This window comes from Panthera onca, chromosome B3 (genome assembly GCF_046562875.1).
Source record: "Panthera onca isolate mPanOnc1 chromosome B3, mPanOnc1 haplotype 2, whole genome shotgun sequence".
NCBI classification, from domain to species: domain Eukaryota; kingdom Metazoa; phylum Chordata; class Mammalia; order Carnivora; family Felidae; genus Panthera; species Panthera onca.
Window position 1 is genome coordinate 62,114,790 of NC_138344.1, and position 24,324 is coordinate 62,139,113.

The following is a 24,324-nucleotide window of genomic DNA, read 5'->3' on the forward strand; positions in this document are numbered from 1 at the left end:
TGCAGTAAGCATTATCATATAAGTGCCAGCTACTGCTGTTGTTGTTTTGGAATGTAAATAATTTCTGACTTTCTCTAATATAAATGCTATAAGTGAATACCACTTTTTATAAATATTGAATGAATTTCTAAATATTTCTGTAGACAGACTCTTAGTAGAGGGCTTGCTGGATCAAAAGGTCTGCACTTTTTATAGCCTCCTGATATACAGGGCCAGATTGCTTTCCAGAGTCATCAGGTCAATTTACATATTCACCACAAAGCCACCAACATTATTAAATGCCATCCTTTTTTTACTTGTTGTCAATTGATAGGACTTAAATTTTTGAATTTTGAAAAGGACTTAATCTTTGTGTGTGAGGATGAATATTTTTCATGTTATTAACTGTTTGTATTCTATGCATTATCTCTTCATGTTTTTTTCTCTATTGTGGTTTATTCTGGGTTTTTTTTCGTATGAGTTCTTTAGGTAGTAAGCATTGTGTTATCTGTCATATTTCATGCAAATACTTCCCTTAGTTTTCATTTCCGTATCAATTTTGTCTCTGATTTTTAACTGAGAGTCATTTACATTTTTGTCATTGTAAATTTATTCATTCTGTGCATGCACGCATGTGTTTTCTTCCCTTGCTTTAATGCTTAGGAATTTCTTCCCAATCCCACAGGCAGATTAATAGTCTCATCATTTCCTTTCTTTTAGGTTCTTTTAGTTTTGTTTTTTGGTTTTTTTTTACTTAGTGTTTTGTTTTATTTAGTGCTTTGATCTATTTGGAGTTATTTTGGTATATGGTTTGAGATGAAGATTTAACTTTTTCTTCACTCAGTATAATATGTCTTAATAATACTTTTTACTATATGTTGAATTTTTACATTTATTAGTGTTTGTTTCATGGCCAGTCTTATATGTTCCATTAATCTTGCTTTTGTGCTTTTTACGATATACTTCCATAGCTGTTAGAGAATGTCGAGGTTTAAATTCTTTGGGCTTGGAGATCTGCAAAACCTCCTCAGTCATTCATCCTTGATAGAGGTTCACTACCCTTGAACTCAGCAGACTCAACACATCTGGCTCTGCTCAGACACACAGTGGAGTTTTCCCTTCTACTCTCTGTTCTATGAATCACATAACTTTCTTATATTTTCAGTAACTGAGTAACTTTATCATTCTTCAACCTTTGTTTCTTGGCCCAGTGGGCATTTCTTTGCCTATATGTGTGTTCTCATTCCCCAACATTTCTTCATCCCAGGTCTGTGCATTAAAACCTGTTTGTATGAATTTATTCTTTTCCTACTCTTCTTTCATTACTTTTCTTTGGTTGAAGTTTTTTGTTTTTGTTTTTTTTTCTTTTAAGATTTTATTTTTGAACAATCTACACCTAATGTGGGGCTTGAACCCACAACCTGGAGGTCAAGAGTTGCATATTCCACTGACTGAGCCAGCCAGGCACCCCTGGTTAAAGTTTTTTAAAACCCAAAATATCCTTTGACAAAAACAGTTATTTTTATTTCTGTGCTTTATTGCAACCATGTCTCTTTTTTCATGTCCTTTTCTGCTCTCAGGACCTTTACCTCATTAAAGCAATTTTTAAAAATTTTGTTTGTTTGTTTATTTTTAACATTTATTCATTTTTGAGAGACACAGTGTGAGCAGGGGAGGGGGCAAGAGAGAGGGAGACACAGAATCTGAAGCAGGCTCCAGGCTCTGAGCTGTCAGCACAGAGCCTAATGTGGAACTTGAACTCATGAAGCGTGAGATCATGACCTGAGCTGAAGTTGTACACTCAACCAACTGAGCCACCCAGGGCTAAATTTTATTTTTCAGTAATCTCCACACCCAACGTGGGGCTCAAACTCACAACTCCAAGATCAAGAGTTGCATGCTTTACTGACTGAGCCAGGTGCCCCCACAGCAGAACCCTTATATTTCTCCTGTAAGCTGTCCTGAGGCTCTAAGAGAAGTCAAATTCTTTCACACCCGCTGTCTTGAATGTCCTTTCCAGCTCTCTGCTCACAGAACTACTCACCTTTCAGACCCAGCCCAGATATTGCCTTCTCTAAGAAGCTTGCAGAGCTAAAATTAGTCACTCCCTTCTCTGTGTTTCCATTTTTTTTTCAGTTTTTTTTCTTTATTTTAGAGAGAGAGTGTGTGTGTGGGTGGGCGGAGAGGGGGAGAGGGAGAGGGAGAGGGAGAGGGAGAGGGAGAGAGAGAGAGAGAGAGAGAGAGAGAGAGAGAATCCCAAGTAGGCCCCATGCTCAGGGCAGAGCCCGATGCGGGGCTTGGTCCCATGACCCTGGGATCATGACCTGAGCTGAAATCAAGAGTCAGATGCTCAATCAACTGAGCCACCCAGGCACCCCTTTATAAAATTATTTTATTTTATTTTATTTCATCATGATAAATGTACTCTTTAATCCCCCTCCCCTATTTTCCCCATCCCCACCCCACCCCCCACCTCCCCTCTGGTAACCATCAGTTTGTTCTCTATAGTTAAGAGTTTGTTTCTTGTTTTGTCTTCCTCTTTTCCTTTGCTCATTTTTTTTCTTTGCTTGTTTGTTTTGTTTCTTAAATCCCATGTATGAATGAAATCATATGGTATTTGTCTTCTCTGACTGACTTATTTCACTCAGCATTATACTCACTAGCTCTATCCTTGTTGTTGCAAATGGCAAGATTTCATTCTTCTTTACAGCTGGAAAATATTCCATTATATATTATATTTGACATCTTTATCCTTTCATCAGTTGATGGATACTTGAGTTGCTTCCATAGTTTGGCTAGTGTAGATAATGCTGCAATAAACATAGGCATGCATGTATCCCTTTGAATTAGTGTTTTTGCATTTTGGGGGTAAATACCCAGTAGTGGGATTCCTAGATTGTAGGGTTCTATTTTTAATTTTTTTGAAGACACTCCAATGGCTGCACCAATTTGCATTCCACCTTTTTATCCACATCCTCATCAACACTTGTTGTTTCTTGGGGTTTTGTTTATTTGTTTGTTTTTGTTTTGTTTTTTAAGTGCGTTCCATGCCCAACGTGGGGCTTGGACTCATGACCCCAAGATCAAGAGTTGCAGGCTCTACAGACTGAGCCAGCCAGGTGCTCCTGTTTTTTGTGTTTTTGAGTTTAGCCATTCTGACAGGTGTGAGGTGATAGCTCATTGTAGTTTTGATTTGAATTTCCCTGTTGGTGAGTGATGTTGAGTATCTTTTCATGTGTCTGTTGACCATCTGGATGTCTTCTTTGGAGAAATGTCTGTTTGTGTCTTCTGCCTTTTTTTTTTTTTTTTTTTTTTTTTTTTAGTGTTTATTTTTGAGAGAGAGAGAGAGGCATAGCACAAGCAGGGGAGGGTCAGAGAGAGAGAGGGAGCCAGAATCTGAAGCAGGCTCCAGGCTCTGAGCTGTCAGCACAGAGCCTAACGGGGGGAGCGGGGCTCAAACTCACAAACCTTGAGATCATGACCTGAGCCAAAGTTGGACACTCAACTGACTGAGCCACACAGGCACCCCATCTTCTGCCCATTTTTTAATTGGAATATTTGTTTGTTGAGTGTGGAGTTTTAGAAGCTCTTGATGTATTTTGGATACTAACCCTTTACTGGATATGTCATTTGCAAATATCTTCTCCCATTCAATAGTTTGCCTTTTAGTTTTATTGTTTCCTTCACTGTGTAGAAGCTTTTTATTTTGATGTAGTTGCCATAGTTTATTTTTGCTTTATTTCCATTGCCTCAAGAGACATATCTAGAAAAATGTTCCTATGGCCAGTGTCTGAGAAATTATTGCCTTCAAGGATTTTCTCTTCAAGGATTTTTATGATTTCAGGTCTCACATTTGGGTCTTTAATCCATTTTGAGTCATTTTTGGGTATAGTGAAAGAAAGTGGTCCAATTTCATTCTTTTACATGTGGCTATCCATTTGTTGAAGAGATTGTCTTTTTCCATTGCATATTCATTCCTCCTTTGTCAAAGATTAATTGACCATGTAATTGTGGATTTATTTCTGGGTTTCCATTCTCATGGACCACTTTTAACGGCATCACACACAATAATGTAGCTCATTGTTTTCACAGCCATCTTCCTTGCTAAATACTGTCCTTCCTCTTCAGTGTCCAAGAAATACCTGATTTTTCTCTATATCCCCAACTCCAGCTCAGCCTGTTTATTCCTAGATATTCTATCAGTGGACCCAGGAGGTGGGATAGATTCAATGCTGTACTGAAGGGCTCTCAGAGAGTTCTCCTCCTACCATTAGATATCCCTCCTTGGAAATGAATAACCAGCCTGATATAATGCTAATATCTAGCCAGTGCATGAGACTGTTAACTTTTTCCTATAGGATCTTAAAATATAGAATGGTCAGCCCCTTATGCTTTTAAAGGATGGTTTGGAAATTGAGGGCCAGGCCAGGCCTTGAGAGAGTGGGATGTCCAGGATACATCAGTTTGATTAAGGCAGTTGTGTTTAGTTGTAGATGTTAGGAATATGGAGCTGGAAGGGTGGGGGTAAGATGGGCTCCATGCAGATGAGGAGAGAGGTAACCTCCTAGTTATACTGGTCTAGTTATACTGTTATACTGTTATACTAGGTCTAGTTACTTCAAAAAAAATCTGATGAGACTCTTGTTGATATTTGTCAAAGGAACACATTCTGGAAAGAGAATTGATGAAGAAGCAAATTAATGTATTAGATTAATTTCCTGTTTTTACATAATTAATTTTTTGTTTGAACAATGTTTCCCTATTTAAGTAAAAAAATAAGTTTTGTTTTTTTGTTTGTTTATGTGTCCTGTTTTTTATGGTTTTGCAGTAGAATGCCCCACATGAAACATAACTGCAAATATTCAGCTGTGAAAAAAAGAATAGTGCTTAAGTACAAATGGAGACATGATTCATTTAAAATAAACACTTAAACACAATTCAGGTCTCACAAGCACGTGGACTATAAAGTCTGTTTGGTAAAAACCCCAGTTTTCTGATGTAGAACATCCAAAATGAATTCTAAAACACAAAGCAGTACTTAATATCATTCCTTTATAATAAAATCCATAAAGCATTCTCTCAAAAAAAAAAAAAAAATGAATATACTACCACCCAGGCTTCCCCATGCTCTTTTATCTTTCTTTCTTACTGATCCTTCTTGCCTCTCCCTTTTACTCTCTCTTCCAGATTTACAAAAATGAACATATAATAGTTTTAAAGAGCCCCACAATATAAAAGAACATCTTCGATAGAATGCCCAGACATTGGTAAGCCACACCCCTAATCCTGGTCCTGAAGAAGTGCATTCTGAGAGCAGGCAGCTTTCACACTGAGGTGACAGACATCCTCTTCTCCCTGCCTCTGCCTTTCACCCATCTCAGACAGAGAGAGGAGGGGTAGAGAGACAGAGACCAAACCCAGAAGACTCATATTTGTTGGCATAATCAAGGAGGAAGCTTTAAAAGCCTACCCACCATCCAGTTAACATCGGAACTGTGAAGAGAGGGCAGGGGAGGTGGGGAAAGAACATTAGATTTTTGGCTTTCTCTTTATATATTTTTTGTATTGTTTTACTTATTGAAGGAAAAACAACACATAGAGGACCCTAAAACATAAAGAATACATAATAAAGGCTTAGTTTTAAATAAAAAAGAAATGAGGCTGGGGTACAATAGAAGAGGCAAAAGAAAGGGAGAAAAGACTAATGATAAGGGACTGAAAGAGTAAAGATGATGTTTCAAATGTAAAACTGTATATAAAACGATCACCTCTTATTATTAATTTTTTAATAGTGGAAACAGCTAGATTTTGTTGTAATTTAAAAAAATTTTTTTAATGTTTATTTATTTTTGAGAGAGAGAAAGAGAGAGACAGAGTGTGAGCAGGGGAGGGGCAGAGAGAGAGGGAGACACAGAATCCAAAGCAGGCTCCAGGCTCTGAGCTGTGAGCACAGAGCCCTACGCGGGGCTCGAACTCATAAACCGAAAGATCATGACCTGAGCCCGTCAGATGCTTAACTAAGCCACCCAGGCGCCCCCGTTGTAAATTTTAATGGTGAAAGGCTCGATTGGGTTGTTGAGGCAAGCAGGTGGGCCAGGTGAGCACGGATGGACGATTAGGAAGGTGGGGATGTAGGGAGGCACATCTACACCCTCGCTGCTCCAGGTCTGTCCTGGGTGGGAGTGGATTCTGTTTGCTGGGCTGAACCAGGAGAGCCCTGCGAGAGCCTGATGGGCTTGGTCGCCCTGGCGGTGAAGGTGTAGTGCCGGCCCTAGCCCAGGAGATGGCAGCACATCCCAGAGGTCCTGGGCTAGGTGGCTGCCCGCCCTCCTTGGCCCTAGAGGTGGTAGTAGAGTGAGGCACCTGTCCACATGCCCTCCCTTGGTGGTGCTGGCTGCGTGCCTCTGAAGGTCCTTATTTAGCAACTTTGGGTAGAAGTATTTATGGATTCCTCTGAGAAGCCTAGAAAGCCAGTCTGCTTAGCTGCTTGCAGAAGTTCTGGGTCCAGAGGCTCCTCCTTGCAGGTTTGAATGGCAGGTAAGGTGTGCAGGCGCAAGTGAGCACAGGGCCTCAGGAAACAGAGGCTGATTCTGGGATTTGTGCTGTGTTTTCCTTGAAATAGCTGAGTGGGTAATATATGATAGAGAATCTTGGTAGCTGTGTTTATTTTTACTTACATTAGAAGTAATACTTTTTTTCTTTTTAATTCAGAGAGCTACAAGATAAAAACTAAAGATAGACCATAACCTCCCCACCAAAATAACCCCTGTTGACAATAAAAAGTTTCCAATTAGCAATAATTGTGCCTTGGATAAACCTCATTGGCTACGATACCGCCACTGCACAAAGCTGACAATTAAATGATAATAAAATAAGACCAGTTTAAGGTTTGAAAATTTGAACTACAGAAAAGTATGAGAAGTAAATGGGGGCACCTGGCAGGCTCTGTCGGAAGAGCATGGGACTCTTCATCTCGAAGTTGTGAGTTCAAGCCCCATGTTGGGCATAGAGATTACTTAAAAAAAAAAAAAAAAAAAAAAAAGAGGTCGGGTCACCTGGGTGGCTTAGTTGGTTAAGCATCCTACTCTTGATTTCGGCTCGGGTCATGATCTTAGTTTGTGAGATTGAGCCCTGTGTCAGGCTCTATGCTGATTCTCTCTCTCCCTCAAAAATAAATAAATAACTTAAAAAAGAAAAAGAAGAAGTAAATGTTTCTTCCCCCTCCATCTTTAACCTCTCTCCAAAGGAAACCCCTGTTAGGTTTTATGTGATAAGAAACTTTTTTTCCTCATAAGTTTCAAAGGCTATGCACATGTCCAAATATCTCTATTTATAGTTCTTTCATCTGTTAAGTTTTAGAGTTTATTTATTTTGAGAGAGAGAGTGCACATGCATGTGAGTTGGGGAGAGGGTAGGGCAGAGTGAGGGGGAGAGAAAGAGAATCCAAAGCAGACTCCCCACTGTCAGTGCAGAGCCCAATGCAGTGTTTGAACCCATGAACCATGAGATCATGACTTGAGCAGAAATCAAGAGTTGGACACTTAACCAACTGAGCCACCCATGTACCCCATTATTTGTTTATTTTGAATACCAAAGTGATCATATTATATACTGCTCTAAGTCTTGTTTTTTTCATACACTATACCTTGAAGATCTTTTTTTTTTTTTCTTGAGATATATTGACATATAACATTGTCTTAGTTTCAGGGGTACAAAATAATGATTTGATATTTGTATATATTGCAAAACAATCACCACAAAAAATCTGGTTAACATCTGTCACCATACATAGTTACAGTTTTTCTTCTTGAGATGTGGACTTGAAGATCTTTCTAGTTGGCATGTATAGACTTCTGTCTATCATAATTTTTTAAATGGGTCTCCCTGTTGATGGAGGTTTTGGTTGGTTCCATTGGTTGCTAATATAAACATTGCTGCAGTGGACATCTTTGTATATTTGCTTTGGCATACTTGTATAAGTCCAAATTCCTAAGAGTGATCAAAGGGCAAATACATTTTATTTTTTTAAGCTTATTTATTTTTTATTCCTTTTTTTTTTTTTTTAAGTTTATTTAGTTATTTTGAGAGAGACAGAAAGTGCGAGCAGGGGAGGGGCAGAGAGGGGCTGGGGAGAGAGAGAATCCCAAGCAGCCTCCACGCAGTTTGCACAGAACCTGATGTGGGGCTTGAACTCACAAACTGTGAAATCATGACCTGAGCCAAAGTCAGATGCTCAGTCACTCAACCAACTGAGCCACCCAGGCACCTCTATTTATTTTTTAAATGTTTATTTATTTTATGTGTGTGTGTGAGAGAGAGCACTCAAGCAGGGAAGGGGCAGAGAGAGAGGGAAACAGAATCTCAAGTAGGTTTTGCGCTGCCAGCATGGAACCCACTGCAAGGCTTGAACCCATGAACCATGACATCATGACCTGAGCAGAAACCAAGAGATGGAAGCTTAACTGACTGAGCCACCCAGGCACCCCATGGGCAAATACATTTTAAAACTTGATGGCTAAATTTTCTTTCAGAAAGGGCGCCCCAGTTTACATACCTACGAAGAGGGTGTGAGCGCCTATTTCCAGGTGGCTGTAGAGAAACCTGCCCCTGTCAGGAGCCCTTTTACATCCTGTGTGGTGAGACTGGTGCTCAGTAGAAAGTAGGCCCAGCTTCTCTGCTACAAGGCTGCAGCCGGCTCCCTCCATGGCCTTCGCCTCATCCAGTGCAAATCTCCTCGGGTGGAGGAGAAACAGTGTGGAGGCCAGCAGCCTTTCTTTTAGCCATGGGGAATACTCTCTGGATTTCTTCATTGCTTTGGTGAGATTTTCTTGCCCACCTGGGGTGAGAGAGTGAATAACCACGTCTTCTGACTCTTCCAGGTAAAGAAGGCATATAGGCAGAAGGCCCTCTCCTGCCACCCAGACAAAAATCCAGATAATCCCAGAGCAGGTGAGACTGTCCTACACGTGGGGAGGTGAGACCCGCTCACCTGGGCATGGCATCCTCCCGGTCTCCGCTCCCGAGTAACTGCTGTGGAGTGTGACGTGCACAGCCACAGGCCTGCACTTTGCATGCAAGGGGAGGGAGTCTGGTCACTTGTCTGTACACTCACCCTTCCCGGTTGGTCCGTCATCTGTGGATGTCGGCCTTCCTGCCAGCGTGTGGCTTCTTTGAGGTGCTTTTTCGAGAGAGCATACCATATCAAACCTGACTTCCTTTTTCTCCTCTTTTTTGACCCATATTTGTAGCTGAGCTCTTCCACCAGCTTTCTCAGGCCTTGGAGGTACTGACCGATGCTGCAGCCAGGGTAAGCTCATCCTCCTCTATTTGAACTGTCTCCCGTGGTTAGAGACCACTGTGGCACTTGAGCCTCAGTCCCCTATACTCCGCCATGCAGCATGGGCCCTGCCGCCCCAGCCTGGAGGTCTGGTCACCAGGCTGCCTCCCGACGGCTCCGGGGCTACATAGCAGGTCCGGGAAGATGGCTATACTCTGTGCTTGTCCTTCAGCTGACTGCTCCTCGGTGTTCCTTTCTCCTGCCAGGCTGCATATGACAAGGTCAGGAAAGCCAAGAAGCAGGCAGCAGAGAGAACCCAGAAACTTGATGAGAGAAGAAAGAAAGTGAAGCTTGGTAGGTGACTTTGTGGTACTGGGTGGCCTGTGGTTTCCCTGGGCCATTTTCATGCAGCCCCCTCACTTTTCTTCCTGGAGCTGTACCTCAGAGCTTTTTGGCTCCAGCTCTAGGCAGAACCCTGCTGCCAGGGGTGGGTCCTGAAGGATACTCTTAGGAATGACAACAGTGACTAGATTTACTACTAGCTAGCATTGTGACCAATGCTTTACAGCCTCCTTTAATTATCTAAGGAAGTGGGTATTACTAAACCCATTTTTTTAATAGACAAAGAAGCTAAGGCACCAAAAGGATGAGAACTTGCTGGATCTGAGATTTAAACCCACGCAGTATGAGTAAAGTCTTGTTCTTATTCAGGATGCTGTCCTGGATCTTTTGATTCATCCCAGCCTCACTTCTGCACAGAGCTTTCACTCTGAGGAGTCCTCTCAGAAGGATCCAAATAGGTCCAGGCATTTTTTTTTAATAGCTTTATTATGGTGTGTTTTGAATATCATACCATCATCATACCATCTACCCATTATTTTTTTTTTATTTTTTTTTTTAGCATTTATTTATTTTTTGAGAGGCAGAGAGAGACAGTATGAGCAGGGAAAGGATAGAGAAAGAGGGAGACACAGAATCCGAAGCAGGCTCCAGGCTCCCAGCTGTCAGCACAGAGCCCCACACCGGGCTCGAACTCACGAGCAGTGAGATCATGACCTGAACTGAAGTCAGACACCCAACCCACTGAGCCACCCAGGTGCCCCCCATCTACCCCTTTCAAGTGTGTAATTCAATGATTTTTAGGAAATGTACCAAATGGTGCAACTATGCCTGTAAATCAATTTTAGAACATTGTCATCACTGCAGGAAGATTGTTCCAGGCAGTCCTGGGGCACCTGGATGGCTCAGTCAGTTAAATGTCTGACTTTGGCCTCATGTCATGATCTCACAGTTCGTGAGTTCAAGCCCCATGTTGGGCTCTGTGCTGACAGCTCAGAGCCTGGAGCCTGCTTTGGATTCTGTGTCTCCCACTCTCTCTCTCTGCCCCTCCCACACTTATGCTCTCTTTCTCTCTCTCAAAAATAAATAAACATCAAAAAAAATTTTTTAATTAAAAAAAAAATTGTTGTAGGCAGTCTTTACCTGATTTTTCTCCCCTTCTTCTTGCCTATTTGATATCCATACATTTAATATTCATATATACCATCTCAGTACATCCATCTTTTTATCACAAACAAACAAAAAACCCTGGAGATTCTAGGTAAGTATAGTACCCAAGAAAAAAGCAGTGAGTCCCAGGCCTGAGAGGAGGGTTTGTCACAGCAGCTAGCCTGGCATAGGGCCACAAGCAGGTTTCTCTTGGAAGGCAGGAAGGGCTCCAGGACATGGGTGATGTCCTCACACAGAATCTGCCATCCCTGTAGAACTGCCATAGTCTGGTCCAAAGTGAGGCTTGGTAAATGTGCACTAAGAAGGAGGTGTAGGAGGCAGTGGGGACTCGAGCTCTGTGGTGGAAAAAGCATCAACGCCAAGGTCGAGGTCAGGCTGTTGTGCCAAACCACAGGGACAGGCCAGCAGCTCCACCCTTGGCATCCCTGCCACATGGCCCTGGGCTGCTGACATAAGCACCCACCCACACCCTGTTCACTGATCAGAGAACCAGCTTGGTCAGCATGAGCTGCTGATTTAACTCTTCCAGACCCCGGCCACTCAGTTGGAACCTATACTTCTTCCACACTATGACTTTTGTCAATGAAGATTAACTTGAGAGCACACGGGCTTGAAGGGAGGGGGCAGAGGTACTATATGGTTTCGTTCTGTGTGAGACTTTGGGTGGCTGAGGCCATGTAGAACTGCTTAGACCAGACATTGGGTCACTCAACTCTTGTGCCTAGACCTGGAGGCCCGGGAACGGCAGGCCCAGGCCCACGGCAGTGAGGAGGAGGAGGAGAGCCGGAGCACCAGGACGCTAGAGCAGGAGGTGAGCCTCCGGGCATGCTGGCCTAAAGCCATTTGCAGGAGAAAGAGGAGGGTGAGCCTAGGTGGCTGTCCTGGCTGTCTTCTTCTGTGGATCTGGGTAATCTGTCCAACCCGCAGGTTGCTGAGCCCTAGCTTGCAGGTGGAGCCTCCCAGGGACCTTCACAAGGTGAGCCAAACTGGAATTGGATCTGCACAGAATTGTCACTCCCCCCAACCCCGCTCTGCAGATCGAACGCCTTCGAGAAGAGGGTTCCCGGCAGCTGGAGGAACAACAGAGGCTGATCCAGGAGCAGATACGCCAGGAACGGGAGCAGAGGTTGAGAGGTAGGCATCCATCACCCCCACCCGCCTCTCCTCTGAGGCAGCTCCAAATGCCCAGAGCGGCCACGCTGGCTGCTTGGTGGAGTTGCTGTGGAGGCTTCCAGCTGCTCAGAACCCTAGGGGCACCTGACTCAGACATAAGCTACCTGTTCCTTCTTCCTACCACTTCTTTGGGGCCTACTTGTTTTTCACTCACCCTGAGATCTCCTGTCCTTGTTTATCTTAGTCCTAAGCAGGGCTGGCTCTACTGTGGAGGAGATCAGTAGGGGAAAGGCTCTGGATACTTTGTTTCAGTAGAACTGGGGGGTTTTACCTTTGCCTCATGCTTCTGCAAGGCATTGAGAACCCTTCGTTAGCAGAGTGCTAATCATGGCCTTTAGCAGGCAGCTGGGCGCACCACCCTGGAGGGGGCAGCTCCTCAGGATGGGGGTGGGATTGCCTCTCCCTTCCCCACCAGGCTCATCCCCAGGGCGGGCCAGCTATGCCTTTGGTCAGGAGTGCCCTTTCCCAAGCCCTTCAAACTCTGGGCTGTGTCTCCTTTAGAGAACTTTGTGTTCCCTCCTATTTACCTTGCTAATTTTCCCAAATTTTCTAGGAAAGGCAGAAAATCCAGAAGGCAGAGGAACCCCCAAGCTAAAGGTGAGCCCTGCGGGATCCACGGGCCACCTCATACCACCTCTTGTCAGCAAGAACAGATGTTTCCAGTGGCTCAGGGGGTTCTAGCGGGGACACTGGGTTTCTGGGAGCCAGCGCAACTACCCATTCCTTCCATCCTGTCACTACCTGGGGATCTGAATGGCCTCTCCGAGCTTGCCACACAAGGCCGCTCTTAGCCCTGGCAGTTGCCAGGCAGCCCTTCTCAGAAGCCTTGGAAGGAGAGCATCTTATAGGTCTGGACGTGTGGCTGTGTGGGTGAGCAGGCCACCCTGCAGGTCCGTTTTCAAGAGGAACACATCTTTATGGGGGGCTCCCTAGATTACAAGTGTCTGGAAGACCATGAGGGTGTTGCTCAGACTGTAAAGCTCAGGTGTGGGGCTGGGACTGTTCAGGCCAAGGTCAGAGTTTAATGGTGATGCCCACTGCCATCCTTTCAGCTAAAATGGAAGTGCAAGAAGGAAGATGAGTCGAAAGGCAGCTACTCCAGAGATGTCCTCCTACAGCTTTTCCAGAAGGTCTGCCCTGCCGCCTTCCATCTTTCTCATCATCTCCATCTGTATCTCAGCCCAAACCCTGGATCTCCAGGCCAAAACTCCCTTAACATCTCTAGCAGCCTTTTTTTCTGTCTCACAGACCATGTAGCAGCCTAGAGGCTTTCCCCAGCCACCTGTGTTGCCATATGCCCTCCATCCTGGTCTCACCTTCCCTACCTAGTTCTAGCCCTTGCCGTCTTGAGTGTGTGGGGAGAGATGAGGTGGGCAGGTTGCACAGAAGCCCCATCCACTTCTCCACCTTTGGTCCCTGAGGCTGCTTTGCAGCTCTGCCAGTCTGAGTTCTCAGCCCTTTGCTCAGGTTTCCTTTGGTATCCTTCTTCATCCTGGCAAAAATATCCTTTCTTTCCCATCTCTGATCCCTCTCTGAGAACTTAGCAACAAAGCATTATCCCCCAGCCAAAAATGCCCCAGCAGGCCTCAGGGCAACCCAGGCTTGTCTTGCTCCTTGCCATGCTTACCGAGCCCCCCTTGTCCTCACAGTACGGAGAGGTGCTCAACCTGGTGCTTTCCAGCAAGAAGGCTGGCACCGCTGTGGTGGAGTTTGCGACCGTCAAGGCTGCGGTGAGTGCCATGTGAGGCTTTGGGGGGCCACTGGCGGCCCTGCCATTCCAGAGTATGGACCCGGTACTATGGGCCCTCTGAGCTTAGATGTCCATACTCCCAAGGGACCTCTGGGCCAGCTCAGAGCCAAGACTCCCTAGAGGCCCCCCTATTCCTGGGAGTAGAGGCACAGGGAGTGAAGGTAAGACAGGAGAATGCTCTGGGGATGAAGGGGAGCATACACCGACTTCATTTCCTGCTGCCTGGCTCCACACCCTCTACCTTCTGTCCTCCTGCGGAAGTGGGCACGCCTCCTGGCAGGCTTTGCCTCTTCCCCACTCCCCGGTTAGAAGGCTCATACCCCTGACTCACCCATGAGGAGGGTCAAAACCTCAGCACATCATTGTGTGAAGGTTGCTTGGTTTTGCCTGGAGGATGAGAGTGCTGGTGTGGGTTCTTTGTGTGGGTGTAGAGAGAGCCACTCTATAGCTGATTAGAGCCATGGTACCAGGACCAGGTGCTCTGTCTGACAGGAGCTGGCTGTCCAAAACGAAGTGGGCCTGATCGATAATCCCCTGAAGATTTCCTGGTTGGAGGGACAGCCCCAGGGCGCAGGGGGCCCCAGCCACCCAGGACTGTCACAGGTAAGGAACCAAACCTCCCCTAGCTGGGTCTGCTCAGGGTCTGAGGGACCTTTTCCCATGTGGGTTCATCTCAGGGCCCTTTCCTCCCGAGGAGCGCAGTGAGATTGGCAGGTTTGCCAACCTAAGCAGGACTGTGGTTCTGTTCTGACTCTTTTCTGTCTCTGAGTGCCAGGGCCCCACCCCACACAGAATTCTTAGATTCTCTCCACGTCCCGGTCTCCTGCCAGGGCTCTCACCATCACCCAGAGGGGCTTTCCTGGCCCATGGGTTGCTTGGTTGTGGCGTGAAGCATTTGGCGCTTAGATTACCAGCTACTGAAGGGAAGGAAGGGGCAAGCAAGGTGAGCAGCTGCTTCCTCCCCAGCTCCAGGTCTCCAGGTGTGTCTGTGGCTGCCGCACACAGGCGCCTGCCTACCGTCAAGAGGCAGTATCTCCTTAGAAATAACACTGGCTACCCTGCTGGCCCTGGGGGCGTGCCTCATGGTGAAGTGCAGATTTCAGCTGATGTGCACCTGGGGTCTGGCTTAGTCGTCCTCACAGCTCCATGAGGGCTTTTGTTCAGCACGAGGACACCCGGACACCGGCCCTGTTTACACCGCCCCAGTTTGATGGGACAGAAAACTCTCAGGCCCACAGCTCTCCCATCTCTGAAATGGCCTTTGGGTCTATGCGGGAGCCGCAAGCTGCTGTGTGCACGGCCACTCTGGGGGTTGGGGCCCCCAGGGATTCTCGAAGGGCTTTGCTCTTATTGCCTCAGTCACGCCACCTCTGCTCTCCTATGTGCTCCTCACCTGGCTGTGAGGATGGGAAGCTCCCTAGGAGTGCGTCCCAGATCCTGGGCAGAGGAGGAAGATGAACTGGTGTGAGCCCAACGCGGAACCCTTCTGTAGAGACCTCATTCCCCACTGTTAAGTCCCAGCATTTCACAGCCCCAGATGACACTCTATAGGCCATGTTGTAAAGAACTTTATTCATATATCTTGCATCCGGAGGGGAGCCTTTCAACTCAGCGCATCCACACAGAGGAGGGGAGAGAGGGGCCACAGGTTTGGGTATGGAAGCAGTGTGCGTTGAAGCTTTCTCTCCCCCTCTGCCATGCTTGATAAGGCCTGGAGTGTCAAAACCACATGGCCCAGCCAATTTGGGCTCTGGTTTCAAGTCTTCTGGCCAGGCCACAGGGCAGGGCAGTAGCAGAGCCTATGGCTTTGACCGAGGGGGCTCAGCCCTGCACGGCAGTCCCCATCATCGGGGGGTTTGGGCAAGGCAGAGCTCCCCAATCCTGTGGACAGTTCTGGAGACCAGCTGAGCCTCTTTATGGTAACAGCTACGAGTTTCGTGTCCATCCTCTGATCCAGTCCGGTGCTCCCAGGGCAAGAAGGAGGGAAATCTGCCATTCTTTCTGCTACATTTCCCAAGGGCTCCCATCACTAGTAATTCTGGGAACTCTCCGAGCACCCGTTTGCAAGCCGTGTCTGTGCCTTTGGCTGGCATTCCCTACAGACACCTTCCTCGGGCACCAGGGCATGCTCTGGGCAGCTCTGTTGGCAGTGTGTCTCTCGTGTCTCTTTTCTGGAAATGATTTGTGTGGCCTTTTTCCTGAGTCTACTCTGCACCTCTATATGCCTCACTCTTCCTACTCTGCCAGCCCTTCCCTCCCCCAGATGTTTCCCCCCGACCCCACCATGGCACTGGTGGCTCCGGGCCCTGGTCTGTGCCAGTGCTGTCCAACAGGACTTTCTCCAGTGATGTTTACATGCAACTGGCGCTGTCCAATGTGGTAGCCGTTAATCACATGTGGCTGCTGGATATTTGAAATGTGGCCAGTGTAACCAGGGAACTAAATTTTTTTTTTTTTAATTTTAACGTTTATTTATTTTTGAGACAGAGAGAGACAGAGCATGAACAGGGGAGGGGCAGAGAGAGAGGGAGACACAGAATCTGAAACAGGCTCCAGGCTCTGAGTGGTCAGCACAGAGCCCGATGTGGGGCTCGAACTCACGGACCGTGAGATCATGACCCGAGCCGAAGTCGGATGCTTAACCGACCGAGCCACCCAGGCGCCCCTAAATTTTTAATTTTACTTCATTTCAATCTGAACAACCACATGTCCTTAGTGGCTCTTCCCTCAGGTCTCCCCACTTTCCTCTTTGGCCTGGGTCAGACCACTTTTGCCTAGACCTGCCCTGTAACGTGTCTCTATAAACAGTGGCTTCAGAGGAGCTGCTGCAGGGCACCCATCTGATCTGCTCAGTGTGAGTCCTCCACTCCCTGACTCACCCCTGGTGCTCCCCTCCCCCTCTGCTGGCCTCTGCCTTGTCCCCGTGGTTACAGGCATGGCCTCCCTTCCCCAGCTTAGCCAGCTGCCTTCAGGGCTCCTGCCAGCAAGTACCCCCTCAAGACATTTCCTCCGGCTTGCCTCTGTCCCTCTGTCCCTCTGCTCCAGGATAACCTGGAAGACTGTTCAGGACCCGGAAGGAAGGCAGGATCCTGGATTTCTGTCCCTACCTTTTTCTTAATCTGCAACTGTATCCTCCTTCCCTGGGCCTCCAGGCTTCCAGCTCTTCCAGTTACCCCACCTCTGCCTTCCATGCACTCCATTCAGAAGCTAAGTTCATTGGGAAATTGCTCCCTCAGCATCTGTAGAACTTCCTCAAGAAGTGAAATCCCCAGGTCCACTTTGAAGGAGAAGAAGGGATCACTCAGGTCTGGGGCAGGTGTCTTCTGGAAGGGGGGAGTGTCCAAAAGGTCCTCTTCAGAGTAGTGGTGGAGGGTGCCCGCCAGGGAGAGCGCCGAGGGCAGGGTAGCCGTGTAGGCAGCAGTGTAGGCAGGTGGCTCCAGGATGTTGGGGCAGCTGGAGCTCTCTCGGTACAGGCGAGGAGGCTTGGGTGGGGCCAGCAGGGTGGCCCGGGGCTGCTCGTCCCCCCACAGAGGCAGGCGCCGTCCATCTGGCCTCCCTCGAAGCTCCCGGATGACCTCTCGGTTGCTGTACTCCTCGTGATCCCCGCCAGCCGTGCTGGCCTGGCTGAGCACGCTACCCTGTCGCTGGAGTCGTCTCGGCCGCCCCAGGCTCAGCCGCTTGAAGAAGGAGGCGTTGCGGAAGGAGCCTTTCCGCCAGGTCTCCATGGCACCCAGGGGAGCCAGCAGACAAGCTCCGTACCTCAGCAGCCCAAGAGTTGCCAGGGAGCATTAGGTCCCCACTGGAGCAGTGAATGGCAAGAATCAGGGAGACAGCCCTAGTGGTCTAGAAGCATCTTGGATGGTGGGAAGGGGTCCTGGGAAGAGGGCACTTTTGTCCAGGAGAGCAGAGAAGCAGGAGTTTCCGGTGACAGGAGTTTCCCAGAGGGACAGGAGTGGCCTGGTTACTTGATAGGGTAATGGAAAAAAAAAAAAAAAAAAAAAAAACCCAAGAGGAAGAAGCAGCACTTACTGGAGCCGGAGTGAGGGCAGCGCCTGTGATGTCAGAGATGGATCTCTGTGGTGCGAGAGTGGCCTGTGCTGCTTCCCCAGCGCCTGGCTCCTGGTGGTCCTGAGTTCACCTTCCCTCCCTGGCCCCTGTGCCTGGCTCTAGGGCAGCACAGGGCCAGGCCTCTCCACGGCGGCTCCCGGGCTCTGATTAGTAGCTTGGCTGTTTGTGCCCGTGTGTGGCAGTGGGGAACGTGTTATTGTTTTCAGGTGACTCAGTCAGGTGGGAAGCTGGGTTTCATGCTCTTAGGTAATTGCGGCATCCGCATGCAGGGATTGGGCCAGCCGTGGCCAACACCCCAAGGCACAGGGAAGCTTAGGATTCCCCTGGGGACTTTTGGGGGGCAGCCCTGCTTTGTGTGTCACCACGTTGCCTCCTTTTGCCCCACAGCCCCAGTGCCCTGGGCCCTAGCTGGTGGGCCTGCTCCCCAGCTGCCCCTTCGTGTGTCTGGGAGGGAGGAGCTCAGGGAGGGTGGGAGTTAATTGAAAGGCAGGCATGTGGAACAGTTGTTGGGGAAGGAAGAGAGACCTGTCACTGGTGTGGGTGACTCAGTCTTGCGGCCTGGTGACAGGCCCTCATTAGCCAAGCCTGTAGGTATGGGGGGGTGGGGGTGGGGCAGAGGGTGTGTTAACGGGAAGCAGCCCCATGTCTATAAAGGGCTGGCTCCTCCCAGGGCTGGGCTCAGGGCATGCCAGGGTGACTCTTAAGTTTTCTCAGCAGTGCAGCATTACCTTGGGGAGGGAGAACTGCCCTCTCCTGGGCCTAACACCCAGTCTGGTGGTTCCTCATCTTCCTCGATTTCCTCCGGTAGCCTCAGGGCCAGAGAGAGCAGTTGAGGGCCAGGGTCCTGCGGCCTCCTCTCCCACCATGCTCCAGGCCTTCCCCTCAGGCCTCTTGGGCCTTATTCGCGGTCCCTCCTCTGCGGAAAGGCCACATAGGGCTGCCCTGAATTGTCAGCAGTACCCTGGGCCAGCCTTAGGTGGGTGGGCCTGGCTGGGAGGACAACTCTCCTGGAAGCTGCTGTGGCTGGAAGCAGCAAGGCTGGCAGTATTCCAAGAAGCAGGGGGATCAGGGCTGAATAACACTTCCTGGTTCTGTACACCCTTTACTTCATACCACTTGGCCAAGGCCTGGCATCTTAACCCCAGCCACTCCCTTATCCCCCAGGTCACTGACCACTGAACTTTCCCCCTGAATAATTCCATGAGTGCAAACTCGAGTGGTGTACCAAAGAACAGGGCTAAGCAGTGTGCTCTGCCTTGCAACCTCCCAGCCCGGCTCACTCCCTGGCCAACTGGGGTGGGCTTCCCGCTTACACCACTCCAGCTGTACTGGCGGAAGAAGTGACTTAATTGCCACTGCAGACCTTACCAGGGTGTGGGCTTGGTGGATCAAGTCTCCTGTAGAGCTGCCTCCCCACCCCACAGTCTTGGCCCATGGGATTGCTTGTTTATTATTCTTTTGATTATTGATATATAGCACTCTTTTATCCCCCGCACTGTGCTGGCAAGATCATAAAAGAAAAAGGCGCGGGCCCTGCCCTCCAGCAGCCCTGGTGTGTATTTCTAAGAGGCAAACGGCTTCATGCTTGTTTCTCTCTCCTTCTAGGGCGGGCTGACAGAGGCTGGGTCCAGGGTAGGGCTCCCTTCTCTCATGTCCCACAGGAGCCAGACCACAGGGAGGTGGGCAGCTGGGAGGGGGCGGTGCTGTCGCCTCCACCTGGCAAAGCGGAGTGGATTTCTGCACCTCGGGACAACCCCTTCACTGCAAACCTGTGAGAAGCAGGAGCCACGGGTAGAGGAAAGGAGTGTCACATGATGGCCGGAGAGGAAATGGAGGGAGACAGGGCCTGGCTGGGGCATGAAGAAGTGATTCAGCCCAAGAAGCTGAAGCAGGGCTGACTGTTGATGGAAGGCCTGCGGGGAGGGGGGTTGAGAGCTGCTTGAGATGGCTTAGAGGGGAGCCAGCCGAGAAGTCCCGGGCATCTTCACTCCTTGCCTCAAGACCTTAGCTCTGTGTAGACCCAGTCCTCCAAGTCTAGATTCTGTGTGGCTGTGCCCTGCTGCCCTGACCATCTCCTGTCCCCCTCTGTCCGCCAGGGCTCAGTGCTGTCCGAGAGGGACTATGAGAGCCTCGTCATGATGCGCATGCGCCAGGCCGCTGAGCGGCAACAGCTGATCGCCCAGATGGAGCAGGAGGACGAGGTGCGGCAGCCCACATAGCCTCCTGCCTCCAGCCCACTCCCCTCCAAAGCCCTCGTCTTCCACGGCACCAATAAAGTTTGGGGTTTTTTGTTTTTTGTTTTTCCAAGAGTCTACCTCTATTGCCTGTGTGGACGTAGGGTGCTGGCTTGCCCAAGCATGGCCCTGGTTTCTGGGCTCTGCTGAGAGGGTTCCACCCAGGCCTGGCTCCCCTCCCAGGAGTGGGCAGACCCCCAGGGAGGTGCTCCACACAGAGTCAGTGGGCCAGCAGCACAGAGGAGCAACCACTCATCACAGTCCTTTATTGGCTTGGACTAGCTACGCAGGACCCTCCCGCCCAGTCCTGGGGCCATGCTCCTCATGGGCTCCCAGTTTCTGGCTGGGGACAACCTGGCTCTCGTGGCTCCCACAGAACATGGCCTCCTCCAGGGCTCTCAGGCCCAGAAGCTGGAGGGGCTGCTGGGAGCACCAGGGCGGGGGCCCTGCCCTCTCCCACTGGCTGAGGCAAGTTTCAGAAAAGGCCATTCATTGCCCAGTGGTGCTGGGCTAAGGAAAATGACAATTTGGGAAGAGAGGGGCCGGGCAGTGAGTGAACGGGGACTCAGGATCGGGGCCCATGGCAACCGCTCAAAAGAGGGGTGTGCCATCTGCTCCTCAGTGTGAGAGGGTCACTCCTTGTGCAGGCACCACACCAGCGTCTGGCCCACGCCTGTCATGCTCAGCACACGGAAGCCCTTGCGTTCCAGTTTGTCCAGGACTATGCGAGGAGGGTCATTAACAAAGTACTCACAACTGTGAAGAGAAGGGGAAGAGGGGACAGCATGAGAGGATATACAGCACAGGCTACCCAAGTAAAACTAGTATCTGCTGATGACTAGGCCTTGTCAGGAATCCTAGTAGTGACTGACATTTGCTGGGTGCCTTCCAGGTGCCAGGCTAAGTGCACATTCCCCACCCCCTCCCCAGCTAAGCGTTTGGCTTGCATATCTTCTTTCTTCTTCCCGATACCCTAAGGAAGGTACCATTATTATTCCCATTTTATAATTATAAATATAAAACTTGGAGGGCTAAGGAGCTTTCCAAATGTTATTGAGATCCTAGAACCCATGTTAGTCTGATGACAGCCCCATGTGCCCTGGGCCGCTGCACTATTCTGGAGGAATGGCCTGTTTTCTCCAGGGTCCTCCCCCAGGGCTCTGCCCCTCTTGTTGCCCTGTCTGTCCTGCAGTCTTGGAGCAACAGGTTGGCCCCTAATAGTGGCTCTGGGTGCTGCTCTCTAGTACGGAGAATGCTTGCTGTCCCTTCTTTCAGGGTTGTCGATCAGATAAAGGGCTCAAGCCCCAAGCTGGGCATCTCGAGACAAATGGCTCATGGTAAAGGAATGGGGCTGGCTTTAGCCCTCCAACCCTGACCCAAGGGCCTGGGTCCAGCCTGCCTCCCCTTTCCCCTCTTGGAACTGAGGCTCATTCTGGCAACCCTTCTCACGAGCTCCAAGGCAGCAGCTGAGCTGAAAGTAGGACCCAGGCTGCCTGCTGCCTGTTTCTAGAGTTCAGCTTTCTTAACTCAGCCAGCTCTTCAAGAGAGAAACTTTTCTGTGCCTATCTTTGCCTTGATGGGGTCCAGCTCCAAGATGAGAGGGCAGAGTAAAGAACAGTCCACTTATGGAGTCCTACACCCAGCTGGACTGGGTCCTGGGGCTCCCTTGTGAAGGGAGGCCCAGTGAGAATGCTTTCAGAGCAAGCCTGGGGGCTGCGGTAAAGCCGCAGATGGGACCGACCCTATAGAAGACAGAACCCCAGGATGCAGGCACGGCCTCTGAGGCTGGGCGGTGGCATCGTCCCTGGGCTTCGTTTTGTTAAAGGAAACGGACAGGTCTAGGGGCTGGCAGGGAGATCCTGAAGAATGCCACTACTTACAAGTTGTTTCCCAAGACGCTTCTCTTTGAGGCCCCCAGATACCTCATCAGCTCTGGATCTGAGTGCTCATCGCCCACCATGGTAGGGCCCACCTCCTGCAAGGTAAGCCACAGTGGCTGCTTGGCTGGCGGCCTGGGAGAGGTGGAAGGTCTCTCTCCTTCCTCCCCTGCCTGCTGGCCCTGAGCCAGTTTCAGTTCAAGGCTGGAGAGTGTGGTGAGGAAACTCACTGGCCCTCAGTGATCAGGCCAGGCCATGTGAGGCCTCCCCAGTCCCTCCAAGCTGAGCTGGTCATTGCCCAACTGCTGGCAACTTCCTGCCAAGCATCACTACCCGTGTCTGTGTGTATCAGAATCACCTGGAAAACAGAAATGAAAACATGTCCATACAACTTGTACAGGAATGTTCATAGCATTATTTACAAAAACTAAAAAGTGGAAACAATCTAAATGTCCACGGATGAATGCATAAATAAAATGATACAGCTACACATGCACTGGATCTTATTTGGAAAAAAAAAAAAAAAAAAGAATAAAGACAAATACATGCTACAATATGGAAGAACCTTGAAAACATGTAAGTTTTCAGAAACCAGACACAAAAGACGACATATTGCCATAGAAATGGTAACCGATGGTTATCTAGGGCTGGGGGATTTGGGGGAAAATGAGGAATGACGGCTAACATGCATGGTATAGATATAGGTTTTTTGAAGGTGATGGAAATGTTCTAAAATTGATTATGGTGATGGCTGCACAACTCTTGAAGATGCTTTAAAAAAACATTGAATTGTACACTTTAAATTCGTGAGTTCTGTGGTATATGTATGCTATACATCAGTAAAGCTGTTCTATTTAAAAAAAAAAAAAAATCACCTGAAGAGCACCGAATTCCTAAGCCCCAGGCTTAGTATTTGGGGAGTTCTGGGGAGGGGCCCAGGAGTCCACATTTTAACAACTGCACAAGTAACTGATTCTCAAGCCACTGCCCTAGGACACGGCCAAGACCCCTCCTGTCACGCGGTGAGCTCTCTCCTGTTGTCTTCACCTCCAGAGAGTTGTGCACCCGCTGACGGATCACCAAGGCACTGGGGAGTGGGAAGAGGCGGAGGTGCCCAGTCAAACTATTCTGAAGTTAAAAGGGGATTCCTGGAGGCACCAACTCTGCCTTGGACGACGAAATTGCACCCAGAAAAAGGGGCATCACTCTGACTCCGGAATGGTCTTCCCACCTCTAACCACAGGGCCTGTCTCCTTCTGTCTTTCCTAAGGGCTCAGGGATAGCTCTTTCTGGAAGTGCCTGAGGGCCGGGCACTTGACAGAGGCGTTTCAGCGCCTCAGCACGTCCTTTTCTTTTTCAAACCTCTTTCCCCCACGTATTTGCACTCCCACCACCCCCACCTCCAACCCCTGCGGAGCGGCTCTGTGTAGGGCCGTGGTTGCTGCACCATGAGACCAGGGGTTCCTGGCTTCCTCGGGCGGACAGGTAGGACAGGAGCCGCAAGCCCCCGGAGTTCCCTCCGCCGCGGGGATGCACGCACCCCGCCCCCTTCGCGGCTCTGGAAGCACCGGGCCGGCCAGGACTCCCCGAGTCCGGCGCTCCGGGTTGACTCGGTTCCGCAGCCTCGGCTCGACTCGGTTCCGCAGCCTCGGCTCCTCCGCCCGAGGGGGCGTGTCCCGGGCGGCTTCCGGATCCAGTCACTGGCAGGCGCTGCCTCAGAGGGAGGCGCCAAGGTGCAGTCGCAGCCCTCTCGGCCCGGGCCCGGCCCCAACTCTGTCCAACTCGCCGGGCGGCGGGTACTCACCATGCGGATCTGGGTGCTGATGAGCAGGTAGGGCATGGTGCGCGCGTCCCTGCCAGGCTCCCACCCAGGGCTTTGGGCTCGGCGCCGACGCCAGCCCCTCAGGCTCCGGGACTGCGACCGGCTGCCCAGTCCAGTTACTCCAGCTCTGGCCTCGGGCGACACCAATCCCAGTGCGCCCGGCCCGTGACAGCAGCGGCCGGCCAATCAGGAGCGGGCGCTCGTGACGCGCCCCGGCTCGGGGCGATTCGGGGCCCGCCTCCTGCACTTAGGGCCAAGCTGCTTCTGCGGGTGGTCCAGGCAGACGGAGGGGTGCGGGTTGCGGAGGACGCTCCCGCACCCGCGGCCTGGAGTAGGGGGTGACCCGCGGGGCTCGGCTGGCTGCAGCGAGCCGTGGTGCCAAGCGTGCGTGTAGACTGTGCGCCCTCTTTCTTGCAACACCTCCAGTAGTAGGTTCCAAAGTCCTGCTGGTCCCCAACCCCCGTCCCTGTGAAGCGGAGCCGGGAGCAGTTGGCTATCCTGTTGAAGCCTCCCAAGCTCCAGCCCACCCTACCCAGGCACACCTCTAAAGGCTTTAGCGGATCCCCACTTTCTGTTCCCAGTACACGTTCTCCGTCCGCGCCCAGGAGAAAGCGGTGGGAGGCTTGTGGCAGCAG

At 49.9% G+C, this 24,324-nt stretch overlaps 3 protein-coding genes and 1 non-coding gene across 5 annotated transcripts in view; 1 reads left to right on the forward strand and 3 right to left on the reverse strand.

The window, feature by feature from the left end:
* DNAJC17 (DnaJ heat shock protein family (Hsp40) member C17) overlaps positions 1-20,063 on the forward strand; it is a 42,141-nt gene extending 22,078 nt beyond the window's left edge. Inside the window, exons 2-11 of one of the 2 annotated variants that reach the window (XM_060618912.2) lie at positions 8,859-8,928; positions 9,228-9,286; positions 9,523-9,610; positions 11,491-11,576; positions 11,803-11,899; positions 12,492-12,535; positions 12,991-13,068; positions 13,588-13,668; positions 14,181-14,291; positions 19,853-20,063. In XM_060618912.2, the coding sequence (XP_060474895.1) occupies positions 8,859-8,928; positions 9,228-9,286; positions 9,523-9,610; positions 11,491-11,576; positions 11,803-11,899; positions 12,492-12,535; positions 12,991-13,068; positions 13,588-13,668; positions 14,181-14,291; positions 19,853-19,975 (837 nt within the window). In that variant the 3' untranslated portion in view covers positions 19,976-20,063. The remainder of the gene's footprint in view (positions 1-8,858; positions 8,929-9,227; positions 9,287-9,522; positions 9,611-11,490; positions 11,577-11,802; positions 11,900-12,491; positions 12,536-12,990; positions 13,069-13,587; positions 13,669-14,180; positions 14,292-19,852) is intronic. The other variant, XM_060618913.2, reaches the window with a different exon arrangement.
* On the reverse strand, positions 6,687-6,830 carry LOC132670691 (U4 spliceosomal RNA). Its single transcript, XR_009606894.2, has one exon. It is a non-coding gene; the product is annotated as a U4 spliceosomal RNA (small nuclear RNA).
* On the reverse strand, positions 15,242-17,654 carry CB3H15orf62 (chromosome B3 C15orf62 homolog). The gene has a single exon (XM_060618914.3). It carries the CDS (start codon positions 17,411-17,413, stop codon positions 16,889-16,891), a length of 525 nt encoding a protein of 174 aa, XP_060474897.3. The 5' UTR covers positions 17,414-17,654; the 3' UTR covers positions 15,242-16,888.
* A 166-nt stretch (positions 20,064-20,229) lies between the features above and the next one.
* GCHFR (GTP cyclohydrolase I feedback regulator) lies at positions 20,230-24,006 on the reverse strand. Its single transcript, XM_060618915.3, has 3 exons — positions 23,672-24,006; positions 21,871-21,965; positions 20,230-20,746 (listed from the first exon to the last, which is right to left on the reverse strand). The coding sequence occupies exons 1-3, from the start codon at positions 23,705-23,707 to the stop codon at positions 20,623-20,625; spliced, it is 255 nt and encodes an 84-aa protein (XP_060474898.1). The 5' UTR covers positions 23,708-24,006; the 3' UTR covers positions 20,230-20,622.
* Between the last annotated feature and the right edge of the window lie 318 nt (positions 24,007-24,324).

Bases quoted from the DNA above. Each gene is read 5' to 3' on its own strand.
- CB3H15orf62 (XM_060618914.3), bottom strand. From the start codon at position 17,413: ATGGAGACCTGGCGGAAAGGCTCCTTCCGCAACGCCTCCTTCTTCAAG.
- GCHFR (XM_060618915.3), bottom strand. From the start codon at position 23,707: ATGCCCTACCTGCTCATCAGCACCCAGATCCGCATG. The intron at 21,966-23,671 runs GTGAGTACCCGC...CTTACCTTGCAG, and splicing joins TCAGCACCCAGATCCGCATG to GAGGTGGGCCCTACCATGGT. The intron at 20,747-21,870 runs GTAAGTAGTGGC...TTCTCTTCACAG, and splicing joins AGCGTCTTGGGAAACAACTT to TTGTGAGTACTTTGTTAATG.